A 14,504-nucleotide genomic window follows, 5' to 3' on the forward strand; every position below is an offset into this window, starting at 1 on the left:
CTCTCAAAAAGAAGTGACAAACACTAACTGTCCTCTGTACATCGAATAAGCTGTGCTATTCTGCATTATTCATTGTTACAATAGGAGACAGTGAATAAATTTTGAATTTTCCCACTTGACTGCATCACAAGTAATTACCAGTTACTGCAAAAGCTTACAGTATACAGGAGTTTGAGTCTAAACCAAAAACAAAGTGGAAGAATTTGACAGGTTACAATTTGCAACAGATAGGGAATTCAAAACTGAGGCATGGAAAGGTTGTGCATTCCATTCCTTACATCAACCAGAGGGTCAAAACACCTTGCAAGGAAACTGCTCATTCAGTCCAATGCTTAATTATGGCAAATGAAGTCTGTCACTTCATCGAATTCCAAAAAAGAAAGCTTAGAAACTGGTCAGGATACAAGCTCTGCAAATTTCAAATCATGAACAGACTAGATTATTGTTAAATACAGGATTATAGAAAGAAAGCATTTTCTTGACTAGCCTCTCATATAAGAAGTCAAAGTTCTAAACAAGAAAAGAGAAATACCTGGAGCTGAAAAAACATATTTTCTTGGCTTAATTTGCCTATTTTGAACACATAATTCAAGGGAGAGAGAATACTGTGAAATCAGTGAACTAAGAAATCTAAACAGCATAATCTCCTGAAGCCAAATGCATTAGTAAAAAGTTAAATTACAGGCAGAAAGTCAAAATAGTGCACAACGTTATATGCAAAGCCACATTTGCAGGACACAAAGGATGGGAGAGAACAGGCAAATCAAATAGAAGAAAATGAAATGCTAAAGACCAGTCTTTCAAAGCTTGTAGATTATAAGAGAAAGGAGGATAATGCATGGTATAGATCTCAATTAGCTGCTCGATTAACTACAAAATGTGAAAATGAACCCGAAACAAGAATGTGAACCCTGGCTTAATTCAGAGATAACCATCATTTCACTACAATTGTCAAAACCAGCTCTAAATGAGACTCAAGAAAAAAAAGAAATTGCAAGGAAATATATAAATTACCCTGCTTAATAAATTAATTTGGAGTGCAGAATTTTAAAGAAGTCAAATATCTCAGCAATTCACAGTATTGTCCCTCAGAATGAACTTTGAACACTCCAATTTTCTCAGTCAGCAGCTCTGCTGTAGTTTTCAGTGTAAAAGTAGATATTTTCCATTATTTCAAAATATATCAGCACAATCGTTTATTAATTTTTCATCTGTTAAAATATCTTTGCATTGTCCATTACCGATGATTGGTGAATACATTTTTAAATGCCTCAAAGTCTTGGCATTGTGTTCAGGTGTAAGTTGCAGTGTATGATTAAATTATTTAAAGGAGTTCATATTAATTAAATGTAGGATACTTTAACAACGATGAGATTCCAAATTGCTTTGAATGCTTTGCAGTGTATCGGAGCTCGAAGTGATGATGATAAATGCGCAATCAAAGCCACTGGATTGTATACACTGCAGTTATATACACTGCAGCACGTTCAAAGAAATTGAATCTCATCATTGATTTACATCATATTTTCTGTTTCAAAACACTTTAGAGAAGGTGATGGTTTACTAATAACCATAAACAGCAATACCGATGTGTGTTATTTGAAACAAGACTTTTACAGTACAGTGACCTTGTGGATCTCATTTTATAGGACACTACTTCTTTCAGGGAAGGATACACACTTAGTTGTTTTAAGACATCACCACATTCCATTAATCAATACAGCAGCTTTTACAGGATTCAGCAATAGCTCAAGAAAGCTTTGCTTCCATACTACTACTGCACCTCAGAATAAGTTGACTGCTGTGAGACAGTATTTGAACAGTTGAGTTCCTTAAATGATGAGGTCTTAGTTATTGTTTATAATTGAGGAAGGCTGTTATAAATATGATAATTCAAGTGTTATTAAGTGCCTGGCTGGAATCAACAAATTGGTGATTATACTTTCACAATGAATGTTGATTTCGAAATCACTGAAGTAAGGAGGGCAGGAAGGCAAATAATGAATAATCATCAATCATGATCTCCATTCTTCAAGATGCACAGTTACATGGACAACCACGCAGAGTTCCAATTATACCCTGTGTATGTGTAATGGAAATATATTAGGATATTTTGTTTTACCTTATCTCAGGAAACACATCCCTCCTAGTCTCTGCTGGCTCGGGTGTAAAATGGATAAACCTGCTGGGATCAGGTTTGGGTGACAAACTCTTTCTTTAAGTGTTATAAAAAAGAAATCTGTGTATCAAGACAATCTCTTTATTTAAGTTTTTTAACATAAGAAATCTTTGTATTAAATCAGTGACATTTTCTTTTTCTCTACTCTTAACGAAGATGAAGATGTAGATAGGTGGAACTTTACGCTTAACATTATGGGAGATGGGGTCTGTTTGAAGACTGTTGGTAGATGGAATAGATCAAATCAGTTTAAGATTGGGTCAGTTCCAAACCACTGTCTCTCTTGTAACCAGCTAAACCAAAATATATAAGAATTAAACATTGAACCATCGAGGTCAACAGGGACCAACCAAAGTGAGCATGTGAGGTTCACTGTTAAGACAACTATAGAGGGCAAATGAAGATCTTCAATGTCATTTACTAGTTGAAACTCTTTATTTCAATGCAGATGTATCAGAGACTAAAAATAAAGGCTTGCTTACAGAAACTGAAGATGAGCTGCATGTAACTCCATGGAAGTCAACAATGTGGTGGGATGCCCAATGTCCACAGTTTCAGGAAGCAGTCAACATATAACTAACTGGTCAGAAATCCAAGATATTAGAAAAATGTAACAGTTGCTTCAACAGAGCAGCTGTTTTTAATAAAGAAATTTGTGTGATCAAAGCTCCCCAAGATAATTTTAAGAGGCAATTCTCTGTTCCAGGAGGAAAGAATTCCATGACAAAAGAAATTTGGGAGATTAAGAGTCCTCTGGATAAGGTCAACCTTATTATCTGGTTTACCAGGACCAACAACCTCAATGCAGAACTGTCCAAAGGATAAAGGTCGTCTAGTCAGACTTTACAGATCATGCAGAATCAAGAAACAAAGCCAATTGCCTACAAACCAAAGACCTAGCAATCTTCCTTTTCAGAAGTGAACACATTCTTGAAGAATTGTGAAATCTCAATTTGGAAGGTTAAAGACTTCGAGAGAAATGGGGCACTAATAAACATGGATTAGTAGTGCTGGAAGAGCACAGCAGTTCAGGCAGCATCCAACGAGCAGCGAAATCAACGTTTCGGGCAAAAGCCCTTCATCAGGAATAAAGGCAGTGAGCCTGAAGCATGGAGAGATAAGCTAGAGGAGGGTGGGGGTGGGGAGAGAGTTGCATAGAGTACAATGGGTGAGTGGGGGAGGAGATGAAGGTGATAGGTCAAGGAGGAGAGGGTGGAGTGGATAGGTGGAAAAGAAGATAGGCAGGTCGGACAAGTCAAGGAGACAGTACTGAGCTGGAAGTTTGAAACTAGGATGAGGTGGGGGAAGGGAAAATGAGGAAGCTGTTGAAGTCCACATTGATGCCCTGGGGTTGAAGTGTTCCGAGGCAGAAGATGAGGCGTTCTTCCTCCAGGCGTCTGGTGGTGAGGGAGCGGCGGTGAAGGAGGCCCAGGACCTCCATGTCCTCGGCAGAGTGGGAGGGGGAGTTGAAATGTTGGGCCACGGGGCGGTTTGGTTGATTGGTGCGGGTGTCTCGGAGATGTTCCCTAAAGCGCTCTGCTAGGAGGCGCCCAGTCTCCCCAATGTAGAGGAGACCACATCGGGAGCAACGGATACAATAAATGATATTGGTGGATGTGCAGGTGAAACTTTGATGGATGTGGAAGGCTCCTTTAGGGCCTTGGATAGAGGTGAGGGAGGAGGTGTGGGCACAGGTTTTACAGTTCCTGCGGTGGCAGGGGAAAGTGCCAGAATGGGAGGGTGGGTAACATGCCTATCTAGATGAATGTATGAATGTAAACTATGGAGATATTAGAGACTGCATTAAGCTTCACCTAGTCCAATTATGTCACATGTGGAAGAGGCAGAACAGCTTAAGATCTTGTAGGGTGAAGACTTAATCACTTAGTAACCTACTAATATAACTTGCACCTAATCGGTATCATGCATCGTTGTGTTTCAGACACGAGGCTTGTTTGTCTTTGTCCTTCAATATAAAGTAGGTTCTTAGACCTAGTCCAGGAAAGAGGATAGCACCAGTACCTTGGCAGGACATACAACAGACTCCAATACTCTATTTCCACCAGTAACAAGGAGGCCATAAACTCTCCTCCTGAAAGTGTTGCTAGGCATTACAAATAAGCTCAATATCGACTCAGGGGAAGGTTTTGGCAGAAATCACTAGGTACAATCAAGAGCCATGGTTAATTTTACACTGCCTTAACACAGAGGTATTCATGTTATAATATTCACAATCCCAAGTTTCTGGTATTGAGACTGGCTCTAATGCAACGAGGGGTTAGTCGGCTTCCAAGAGATCAATTGTGTTAGGGGATTCTGCAGTCAGAGGTACAGACAGTTGTTTCTGTGGCCAGCAGAAAAAAAGCAGAATGGTGTGCTGATTCCCTGGTGCCAGGATCAAGGATGTCTCAGAGAGGGTGCAGGATGTTCTCACGGGGGAGAGGGGCCAGCAGGAGGTCATTGTCCACATTGGAACCGACGACATTGGAAGGGAAAAGGTTGATACTCTGAAGGGAGATTACAGAGAGTTAAAAAGGAGGTCCTCAAGGTAGTAATATCTGGATTACACCAGTGCTATGAGCTAGTGAGGGCAGGAATAGGAGGATAGAGCAGATGAATGCATGGCTGAGGAGCTGGTGTATGGGAGAAGGATTCACATTTTTGGATCATTGGAATCTCTTTTGGGGTAGAAGTGACCTGTACAAGAAGGATGGATTGCACCTAAATTGGAAGGGGACTAATATACTAGCAGGGAAATTTGCGAGAACTGCTTGGGACGATTCAAACTAGTAAGGAATTGGGGGTGGGACCCAGGGTGATAGTCAGGAAAAAGATCGATCTGAGACGGGTACAGCTGAGAACAGAAGTGAGTCAAACAGTCAGGGCAGGCAGGGACAAGGTAGGACTAATAAATTAAACTGCATTTATTTCAATGCAAGGGGCCTAACAGGGAAGGCAGATGAACTCAGGGCATGGTTAGGAACATGGGACTGGGATATCATAGCAATTACAGAAACATGGGTCAGGGGTGGGCAGGACTGGCAGTTTAATGTCCCAGGATACAAATGCTACAGGAAGGATAGAAAGGGAAGCAAGAGAGGAGGGGGAGAGGCATTTTTGATAAGGGATAACATTACAGCTGTGCTGAGGGAGGATATTCCCGGAAAAACTTCCAGGGAAGTTATTTGGGTGGAACTGAGAAATAAGAAATGGATGATCACCTGATTGGAATTGTATTATCAACCCCCCAATAGTCAGAGGGAAATTGAGAAACAAACTTGTAAGGAGATCTCAGCTATCTGTAAGAATAATAGGGTAGTTATGGGAGGGGCCTTTAACTTTCCAAACATCAACAGGGACTGCCGTAGTGTTAAAGGTTTAGATGGAGAGGAATTTCTTAAGTGTGTACAAGACAATTTGCTGATTCAGTATGTGGAGGTACCTACTAGAGAAGGTGCAAACTTTGACCTACTCTTGGGAAAAAAGGCAGGGCAGGTGACTTCGGTGTCAGTGGGGGAGCACTTTGGGGCCAGCACCCATAATTCTATTCATTTTAAAGTAGTGATGGAAAAGGATAGACCAGATCTAAAATTTGAAGTTCTAAATTGGAGAAAGGCCAATTTTGACGGTATTAGGCAAGAACTTTCAAAAGCTGACTGGAGGCAGCTATTCGCAGGTAAAGGCACGGCTGGAAAATGGGAAGCCTTCAGAAATGAGATAACAAGAATCCAGAGAAAGTATATTCCTGTCAGGGTGAAAGGGAAGGCTGGTAGATATAGGGAATGCTGAATGACTAAAGAAATTGAGGGTTTGGTTAAGAAAAAGAAGGAAGCATATGTCAGGTATAGACAGGATAGATCGAGTGAATCCTGAGAAGAGTATAAAGAAAGTAGGAGTATACTTAAGAGGGAAATCAGGAAGGCAAAACGAGGACATGAGATAGCTTTGGCAAGTAGAATTAAGGAGAATCCAAAGGGCTTTTACAAATACATTAAGGACAAAAGGGTAACTAGGGAGAGAATAGGGCACCTCAAAGATCAGCAAGGCGGCCTTTGTGTGGAGCCACAGAAAATGGGGGAGATACTAAATGAATATTTTGCATCAGTATTTACTGTGGAAAAGGATATGGAAGATATAGACTGTAGGGAAATAGATGGTGATATCTTGCAAAATGTCCATATTACAGAGGAGGAAGTGCTGGATATCTTGAAATGGTTAAAGGTGGATAAATCCCAGGACCTGATCAGGTGTACCCGAGAGCTCTGTGGGAAGCTAGAGAAGTGATTGCTGGGCCTCTTGCTGAGATATTTGTATCATCGATAGTCACAGGTGAAGTGCCGGAAGACTGGCAAACAGTTGGCAAACGTGGTGCCACCGTTTAAGAAGGGTGGTAAAGACAAGCCAGGGAACTATACACAGGTGTGCCTGACCTCAGTGGTAGGCAAGTTGTTGGAGGGAATCCTGAGGGACAGGATGTACATGTATTTGGAAAGGCAAGGACTGATTTGGGATAGTCAAAATGGCTTTGTGCGTGGGAAATCATGTCTCACAAACTTGATTGAGTTTTTTGAAGAGGTAAAAAAGAAGATTGATGAGGGCAGAGCAGTAGAAGTGATCTATATGGACTTCAGTAAGGCAGTCAACAAGGTACCCCATGGGAGACTGATTAGCAAGGTTAGATCTCATGGAATACAGGGAGAACTAGCCATTTGGATACAGGACTGGCTCAAAGGTAGAAGACAGAGGGTGGTGGTGGAGGGCTGTTTTTCAGACTGGAGGCCTGTGACCAGTGGAGTGCCACAAGGATCGGTGCTGGGCCCTCTACTTTTTGTTATTTACATAAATGATTTGGATGCAACCATAAGAGGTATAGATGACACCAAAATTGGAGGTGTAGTGGACAGCACAGAGGGTTACCTCAGATTACAACAGGATCTGGACCAGATGGGCCAATGGGCTGAGAAGTGGTAGATGGAGTTTAATTCAGATAAATGCGAGGTGCTGCATTTTGGAAAGCAAATCTTAACAGGACTTAAACACTTAATGGTAAGGTCCTCGGGAGTGTTGGTAAACAAAGAGACCTTGGAGTGCAGTTTCATAGCTTCTTGAAAGTGGAGTCACAGGTAGATAGGATAGTGAAGAAGGCGTTTGGTATGCTTTCCTTTATCGGTCAGAGTATTGAGTACAGGAGTTGGGAGGTCATGTTGCGGCTGTACAGGACATTGGTTAGGCCACTGTTGGAATATTGTGTGCAATTCTGGTCTCCTTCCTATCTGTAAGATGTTGTGAAACTTGAAAGGGTTCAGAAAAGATTTACAAGGATGTTGCCAGGGTGGGAGGATCTGAGCTACAGGGAGAGGCTGAACAGGCTGGGGCTGTTTTCCCTGGAGCGTCGGAGGCTGAGGGGTGACCTTATAGAGGTTTACAAAATTATGAGGGGAATGGATATGATAAATAGACAAAGTCTTTTCCCTGGGGTCAGGGAGTCCAGAACTAGAGGGCATAGGTTTAGGGTGAGAGGGGAAAGATATAAAAGAGACCCACGGGGCAACCTTTTCACGCAGAGGGTGGTACATGAATGGAGTGAGCTGCCAGAGGATGTGGTGGAGGCTGGTACAATTGCAACATTTAAGAGGCATTTGGATGGGTATATGAATAGGAAGGGTTTGGAGGGATATGGGCCGGGCGCTGGCAGGTGGGACTAGATTGGGTTGGGATATCTGGTCGGCATGGACGGGTTGGACCGAAGGGTCTGTTTCCACGCTATACATCTCTATGACTCTCTCTATCCCAAGTTGTTTGAATGCGAGACATAAAAAAAATGTAATCATTGAAAATAGGAGCAATAGTAGGCCATTTAGTGTTTGGTGCAGCCTGGGAGCAGGCTCTTTCAGTATGATGATGGCTGATCATGTAACTCAGTACCCTGTTCCCGTTTTCTCCCCACATACTTTGATCTTTTTAATCTGAAAGATGATCTCTAACTTCTTAAAAACATTCAATATTTCAGCCTCATTTGCTTTCTGTGGAAGAGATTCCCATGGACCTACCACTCTCTTGATTAAGAAATTCCTCCTCATCTTAGTCCAAAGTGGTCTACCCCCATTTCCTTACACTGTCATATTAAGACCAAACAGGAAAAAGAAAGTGCAGTTATAGATAGTTCTTCTATAATGCAATGGTTACGTTCTTGTGCAATTCCATGCCATAGAAAATTCCATGCTTTAGAACAGCACTTAAATTGGTGGCAGTGTAAATGTGTTAGAACTAGCTCACATTTTAAAAGTTTGTGCTTTCGAAACAATGTACCCAATTCATCAATTGCGTCACAGTGAAATTGCATTAATGAAACGTGCGTTATAGCAGAACGACCTGTACTGAATGGGCAGGTGCAAAGGCCAATGAAGACACTGGGTACAGAATGGAACACTTCAAATTCAAGATGATGCATGTTAAATATCGCTGCTCATAAGTTTGGCAAATTCTCTCTTTGAACTGTGTAATATGCAGTTGGGTCTCTCCGAGCATAGCCGTTAAAAGCAAAGGCTGATCAGACTGAAAAATCACACTATTCTGTTGAATTGTAAGAGATGCATAAAACAACAATAATGATTAAAACAGAGGCATGGTCGAATATGTTTTGCAATATTTGAGCATCAGCTTCTTATTGTATTAAACAACAAGAAACAAACTGCAACCAAATTTATTGCAATGTTAATGTCTGATCCTTGTGACAATACTTCAGATGACTTTGAGGAGAAAATCCATGAGGGTAGTAATCTTGCTTACACCAGTTTTCACAGAAGTTAAAACAAGTCAAAAGAATTGGAGCAATTTCACTGGTAGCACCAGTCCCTCCAAAAAAATTGAAAATGCAATTATCCATAAATATAGAAATATAATGCAGGCCAAGTTGAATTTTTATTTACTTTCCAATACCTGAAAATATGGTGGTTGTCCCATATGGGATGAAAAAAGGAAATAGAAAGATGCTTCAGTCAAGTGTGCAATTCTCTGCATTCCAGATCATGGGCGGCACGGTGGCTCAGTGGTTAGCACTGCTGCCTCGCAGCACTAGGATCCCAGGCTCGGTTCCAGCCTCGAGCGACTGTCTGTGTGGAGTTTGCACATTCTCCCTGTGTCTGTGTGGGTTTCCTCTAGGTGCTCCAGTTACCTCCCACAGTCCAAAGATGTGCAGGTCAGGTGTTACCCTTCAGAGGGTCAGTGTGGTCTGGTTGGGCTGAAGGGCCTAATCTAAACTGTGGGACTTTTGGCCTCCATCACCTTCTCACTCTTTCTTTCAAAAGTGAAAAAGCTTCTCCTTTTGATCCTTTTAATGGTACCTTCACTTCAGTGGTGAGGCCCAAGGAGCCCTGGAATTATGCTCAATTGCTGGTGACCTGAGGAGGGGAAGTAACAGTGTGATAGAGGATTGAACAGATGGCTGCAGCAGATTACAGGTAAACGGCAAAATGGAGTGATTAGGTAGTTTGAGAGAGGGGAGTTCAGAAGATGCAACAGCAATGACTAGAGATTCTCAATCTTTTTCTGGCAAGTAAAATGCTGAATCTTGCCTTGTTAGTTATAGTAAATGTGCTGTTCACTTGATCTGTGTTTGATTATCAGAATTATCTATCGTTTCTGTGTTTGACTCATTAAGTTAGGATATGGACGAAGAGAAAAATAAACAAAATTGTAGAAATAGCTGGAAATGTGAGCCAGAAGCATGGAGTAGATATTCTAAAGCACTGTGAATAAAGTGTGTTCCCCACACAGAAATCAGAGTTGTCTCTGACTCTTAAATAAAAATTTTTCAACACTTAAGACCTCCTGTCAAAGCGCACATCAGCACAATTTGCTTGAATGCACCAGTCCTAGTGAAGTGGTGCAGAGTATTGAGAGATTAACCAACTGGCACCCTCCATATTGAAATTTCAGTCCCTTTATCACCTGAAATAAAACAATTCAAAACCAAATGTGCTTTTTATCTTAACAGTTTAAAAGGGGATGGAGTACACTTCACAGAACCAAGTGTTACTTACGTAAGCAGTTTGGTAGAGATCGGTCCCACAGACCATTTACTTGACAGGTAAGCACAGCTGAGCCAAGGAGGTAGAAACTCCATTTACACTGGTACACCACACTGCTGCCAAACTTGAAGTTTTGCGGGTGATTGTCTTGCCCTAGGCGAATGGCATTTTCCACAAAGCCAGGGTCTGTACAGTTCATCACTGCAATTCAACAGAGTATATGAAATCTCATTAAACTGTAAAGTATCAGGACATGTCAATGTTAAAACAGCCTACTAGATCTGATACACATACAGAGACACAAACTGGTTTTATAGAGGTGGGGAGCATTCTCTTCCCTGAGTATATCTACTGGAATGGGGGAGCTGGCCTACCTAATGCAAAACTATACCCAGCAAAACTGATTGCATTCTGCTCTATGCTGTAGACTTGAGGTTCGTCATTCTAGAGTTAATGACTCTTTGCATTTCAAATCCAGAAGTAAATGAAAAAAAAATACAGCTGCATAAACAAGTTGTCTAAATGGGAGCTTGAAAAATTTGCAATGAACTTTATAAGTAATAGAAATAATTTTGTTGTGAAGCCTGATTTGAAATTTAACAAATCCCTTTTTTCTGCTTTAACTTCAGTGTTACCCTTAACTTCTTCATTTATTTTAACTGGCGAGCTTGATACGTGAATTATATATTTATATTTTTAACTTCATTTGCTTTATTCATTGCGCAATGACAATGAGTCAAAACGGATTTCCAATCACTATCAATGTTCATAAAAAAATCAAATTAAAAGCAGCAGGAGTAGGTTAATTGATTTATACAGAATTACATAGAATGCATATAAACAGACCACCTAACCTAACCAGTCCTTGAAGACATTTAGGCAACTTTCAGCATAACAATTTATTTCCTTGTTAAAAATATCTCGCTTCCCATTGAATAAATCTATGCCATTTCGAATTTATCTACACCATCCATAGTTCAGCTGGTCACACAACTACCAAAGGCTCTGGATTCAAACTCTACTTTAGAAACCTGAGCACATAATTGAGACTGACACTGCAGTAGAGCAGGAATGTTGAATTGTCGGAGGCACCTTCTTTTCAGATGAGACATTTGGATGAGAGTCCTTTTTGCTGTTAAGTTAACATAAAGGATCCAAGGGCATCACTACCAGTGCCCATGCGTAAAACTTTAAATCTCATCTCTCATGTGATGCTACTCCTCATTGCTAGCACCTGCCTGTTCCATTACTCACAAAGAATATTTTGATCTTGTGCTCAGCCATTTCAAACAGATGTCACAATGAGACTAAGGGTATATTTCCTTTGTTTGTTCTTTGTTGAATGATCCTATGTAAATGTCATGATCAATTTGACTACTGAGCGTTGAACAAAATATTTTGTTTTGGAGTTGGCAGTGTACATTAGGATAGACTGTCAACTCAACTCAACTCAACTGCAAGCAATCAAGGGTTTGCCATCTAAGTTAATCTTGGGTAAGTGTGAAATGTAGGCAGTGGTCTTTTATAGGTACTTCACTTCATATGACATGTATTCAGTTTATTTTCCTTTATTAACAATGGTAGCTATTGTGCACTGGGTAATTGTACTTCAGTAATTGCATGTAACATTGTACATTTAATATTTGCATCTGGATGACAGGAATGCTCAGTTATTTTTAGCTTTAGTTTCTCATCGGTTTGTATTAATTCTTCCTGCAGATCAAAGTGATTCTCATAGATAATTTCCCTCAAGGTTTATTCATGACCTTGCATGTGAAGCATGTATTTTGACTGTGATTTAGTGAGGATTGTCTATCCAAGATATTAGGTTCTGTTAAGGCCCAGTAAATCCTCAGCATCTGCCTCTTTTTCCATCTCTGAAGTGCTAAGCTCACAAATATTCTTTTCCTATGCGATCCAGAGAAGACATGAGAGTCCATTTCCCTGGTGAATTCCTGCAGTGTGTGCATCTGGGTAATTTATTCTGCTAATCCCAGAAAGCCTGAGTTCACAAGATTCAATTTCTCTGTGGTCCAGTGAATACGATTGATCCATTTTGTTTCATCCTTGAAATCTAGCCAACGTTTACTTCTCACACCTGCCAAGCTTGTGAATTTACACATATTGCTCTTGTACAAATCTGTCTTTATATCAACTTCATTGCTGTCCATTCTTGTGTAAAACTTAATCTCATGTTCAAGTCTAACCCATAACCTTGGACCTGAAAAGAGTGTAGTTTTTCACATACCTCATGTGAAAGTTGACCTTTGTTTTTTCAGTGAAAACAGCCCAAAAAAGTGAATGATTTGATTTTGTTATAAATATATAAATACGAATGAAAATTAGTAGAAATGAACAAACATCAGATTATTACAGAGATTAATTTATATAGTTTGTGATATTTTAAAATAAATAAATGTTAGATCATTAATATAAATTCCATATTGTTAGTTTATATTTCATTGTTGCAATCTTTTTAGGATTTCTCAAATGAAGCCCATGTGTGAACCTCTCAAAACCTTGACCCATGTAAGGTCAGCCCCATGACTATTAACTAAAAAATCTGACCTCAAAACTTTGACTTTTATTTGTACAGTACTTTGACAGCAATCTCTGACAAGACAGGGCTGGCTACTGATTCTCCCTAATGTTGCAAAATGTAGAATGACATTTCTGTAATTTTGTTCCCCAACAAATTACCATGTGTACAAAAATCTCTATGTCAACCTAATTACAATAAATGCATAAATAAAGAAAAACAATACATTTCATTTACTCTCAGGAATAAGCGGAATTGTCAGAGTATTGTCACCCCTTCCACTGCCACCATCACCAAAATTTGGAGATGCTGGTGTTGGACTGGGGTGTACAAAGTTACAGTCACACAACACCAGATTACAGTCCAACAGGTTTAGTTGGAAGCACTAGCTTTCGGAGCGCTGCTCCTTCATCAGGTACTTATACCTGACAAAGGAGCGTCGCTCCGAAAGCTAATGCTTCCAACAAAACCTGTTGGACTATAACCTGGTGTTATGTGATTTTTTTAACCATCACCATATTTCACCTCAAGTTAAGATTTAGGACTGACAAAGCAGAATTCATATGGGATGTTTGCTGAATTCATTTATCCAGTTGATAATAATATTACCAGTGATATTTCAACATCACATGCATGGCCTCCTTACTTATCGACGCATAAAAAGATAATCAGAACACCTGCCAAATAGGTAATGCATCTCAATGTTTGTATCACAGCTCTGGAATGCTCACGTCCATGATGCTTTAATCAATACCCACCTAATTCACCATTTTGAAAGTACGTTGGGCTGTGAAACAAATTCTATTTCAAACACTGCACAATGTCCAATTTATCCTCTTGCTCTCAAAAGAATGTGGAATAAACGGTATGCTAATATGATTATACTGGCAAACTGTCTTTTCAGGAGCAATTCAATTTGGAATAGTGGTTTCATACAGTCACTACAGTCAACAGTCATCCCATCATTTTTCATTTTAATCAGCTTTGAATTGATGCTATGAGTGCAACAGGATAAAGCAGTTTAAACACAATATTTTAATATTCCGCTAGTCTAAAGCTTTCTTGCATATTTACATAATGAACTCTGATTGACTTCTAGGCGTCCCTGATACTTACTTCAGCATGAACCCCTGCTGACTGCACGCCTGCCACTTACGGCAGTAAAGGTTTTGAATTAGCCAGACAGCAGTGAATATGGTAGCACTGTTTACTGCAGCAAAGAGCCAGCATAAGATGCAATGCATTGCAATTCCTTTGCAGGCATCACCGGCTGCCATTCTCTTGCTCCTGAGTGAGATGTCAAGGCAATTCTCATGTGGTTACTGCTGTTGTTTGAAACTTTCTTCCTGTGCAATGTAAATAACAGATACTTCTGCTTGAAAGTAAATTTGTGTGCTTAAATACAGGACTGCACTGTAAATTCTGAGCTTCCGAGGAAATTTGAGGGGCCTGTTATGCCCAGCATTGGGGTGAGAATGGAGGTGAGCAGATGAGGAACTCCACACTGCCAGCCAACATGCCATCCCATTCCGAGACATATTCTCAGAGGCAGGATGGGGACAGAGAAAGGCCTGACCACCTGCAAACAATAACTAACCAATTCACATTAGTTATGACTTCCCTCAAAGGAGTCAGATTCAATGCAAAATAATAAACCTGGCTGTCTCTCTCCACAGAACTGCTGAATATTTCTGCTTTGAATTCAGATCTTGAGCATCCTTGGCATTTTGCTTTCATCTTATGGTAGCAAACCCAC

At 40.3% G+C, this 14,504-nt stretch overlaps 1 protein-coding gene across 3 annotated transcripts in view; it reads right to left on the reverse strand.

Moving 5' to 3' along the window:
* LOC140464913 (CUB and sushi domain-containing protein 1-like) overlaps nucleotides 1-14,504 on the reverse strand; it is a 2,358,623-nt gene that overhangs the window by 118,847 nt on the left and 2,225,272 nt on the right. For all 3 annotated transcript variants that reach the window (XM_072560545.1, XM_072560536.1, XM_072560527.1), the window contains one exon: nucleotides 10,222-10,410. In XM_072560545.1, coding sequence (XP_072416646.1) covers nucleotides 10,222-10,410 — 189 coding nt within the window. The remainder of the gene's footprint in view (nucleotides 1-10,221; nucleotides 10,411-14,504) is intronic.

The sequence above is a fragment of the Chiloscyllium punctatum genome, chromosome 3 (genome assembly GCF_047496795.1).
Source record: "Chiloscyllium punctatum isolate Juve2018m chromosome 3, sChiPun1.3, whole genome shotgun sequence".
NCBI classification, from domain to species: Eukaryota; Metazoa; Chordata; class Chondrichthyes; order Orectolobiformes; family Hemiscylliidae; genus Chiloscyllium; species Chiloscyllium punctatum.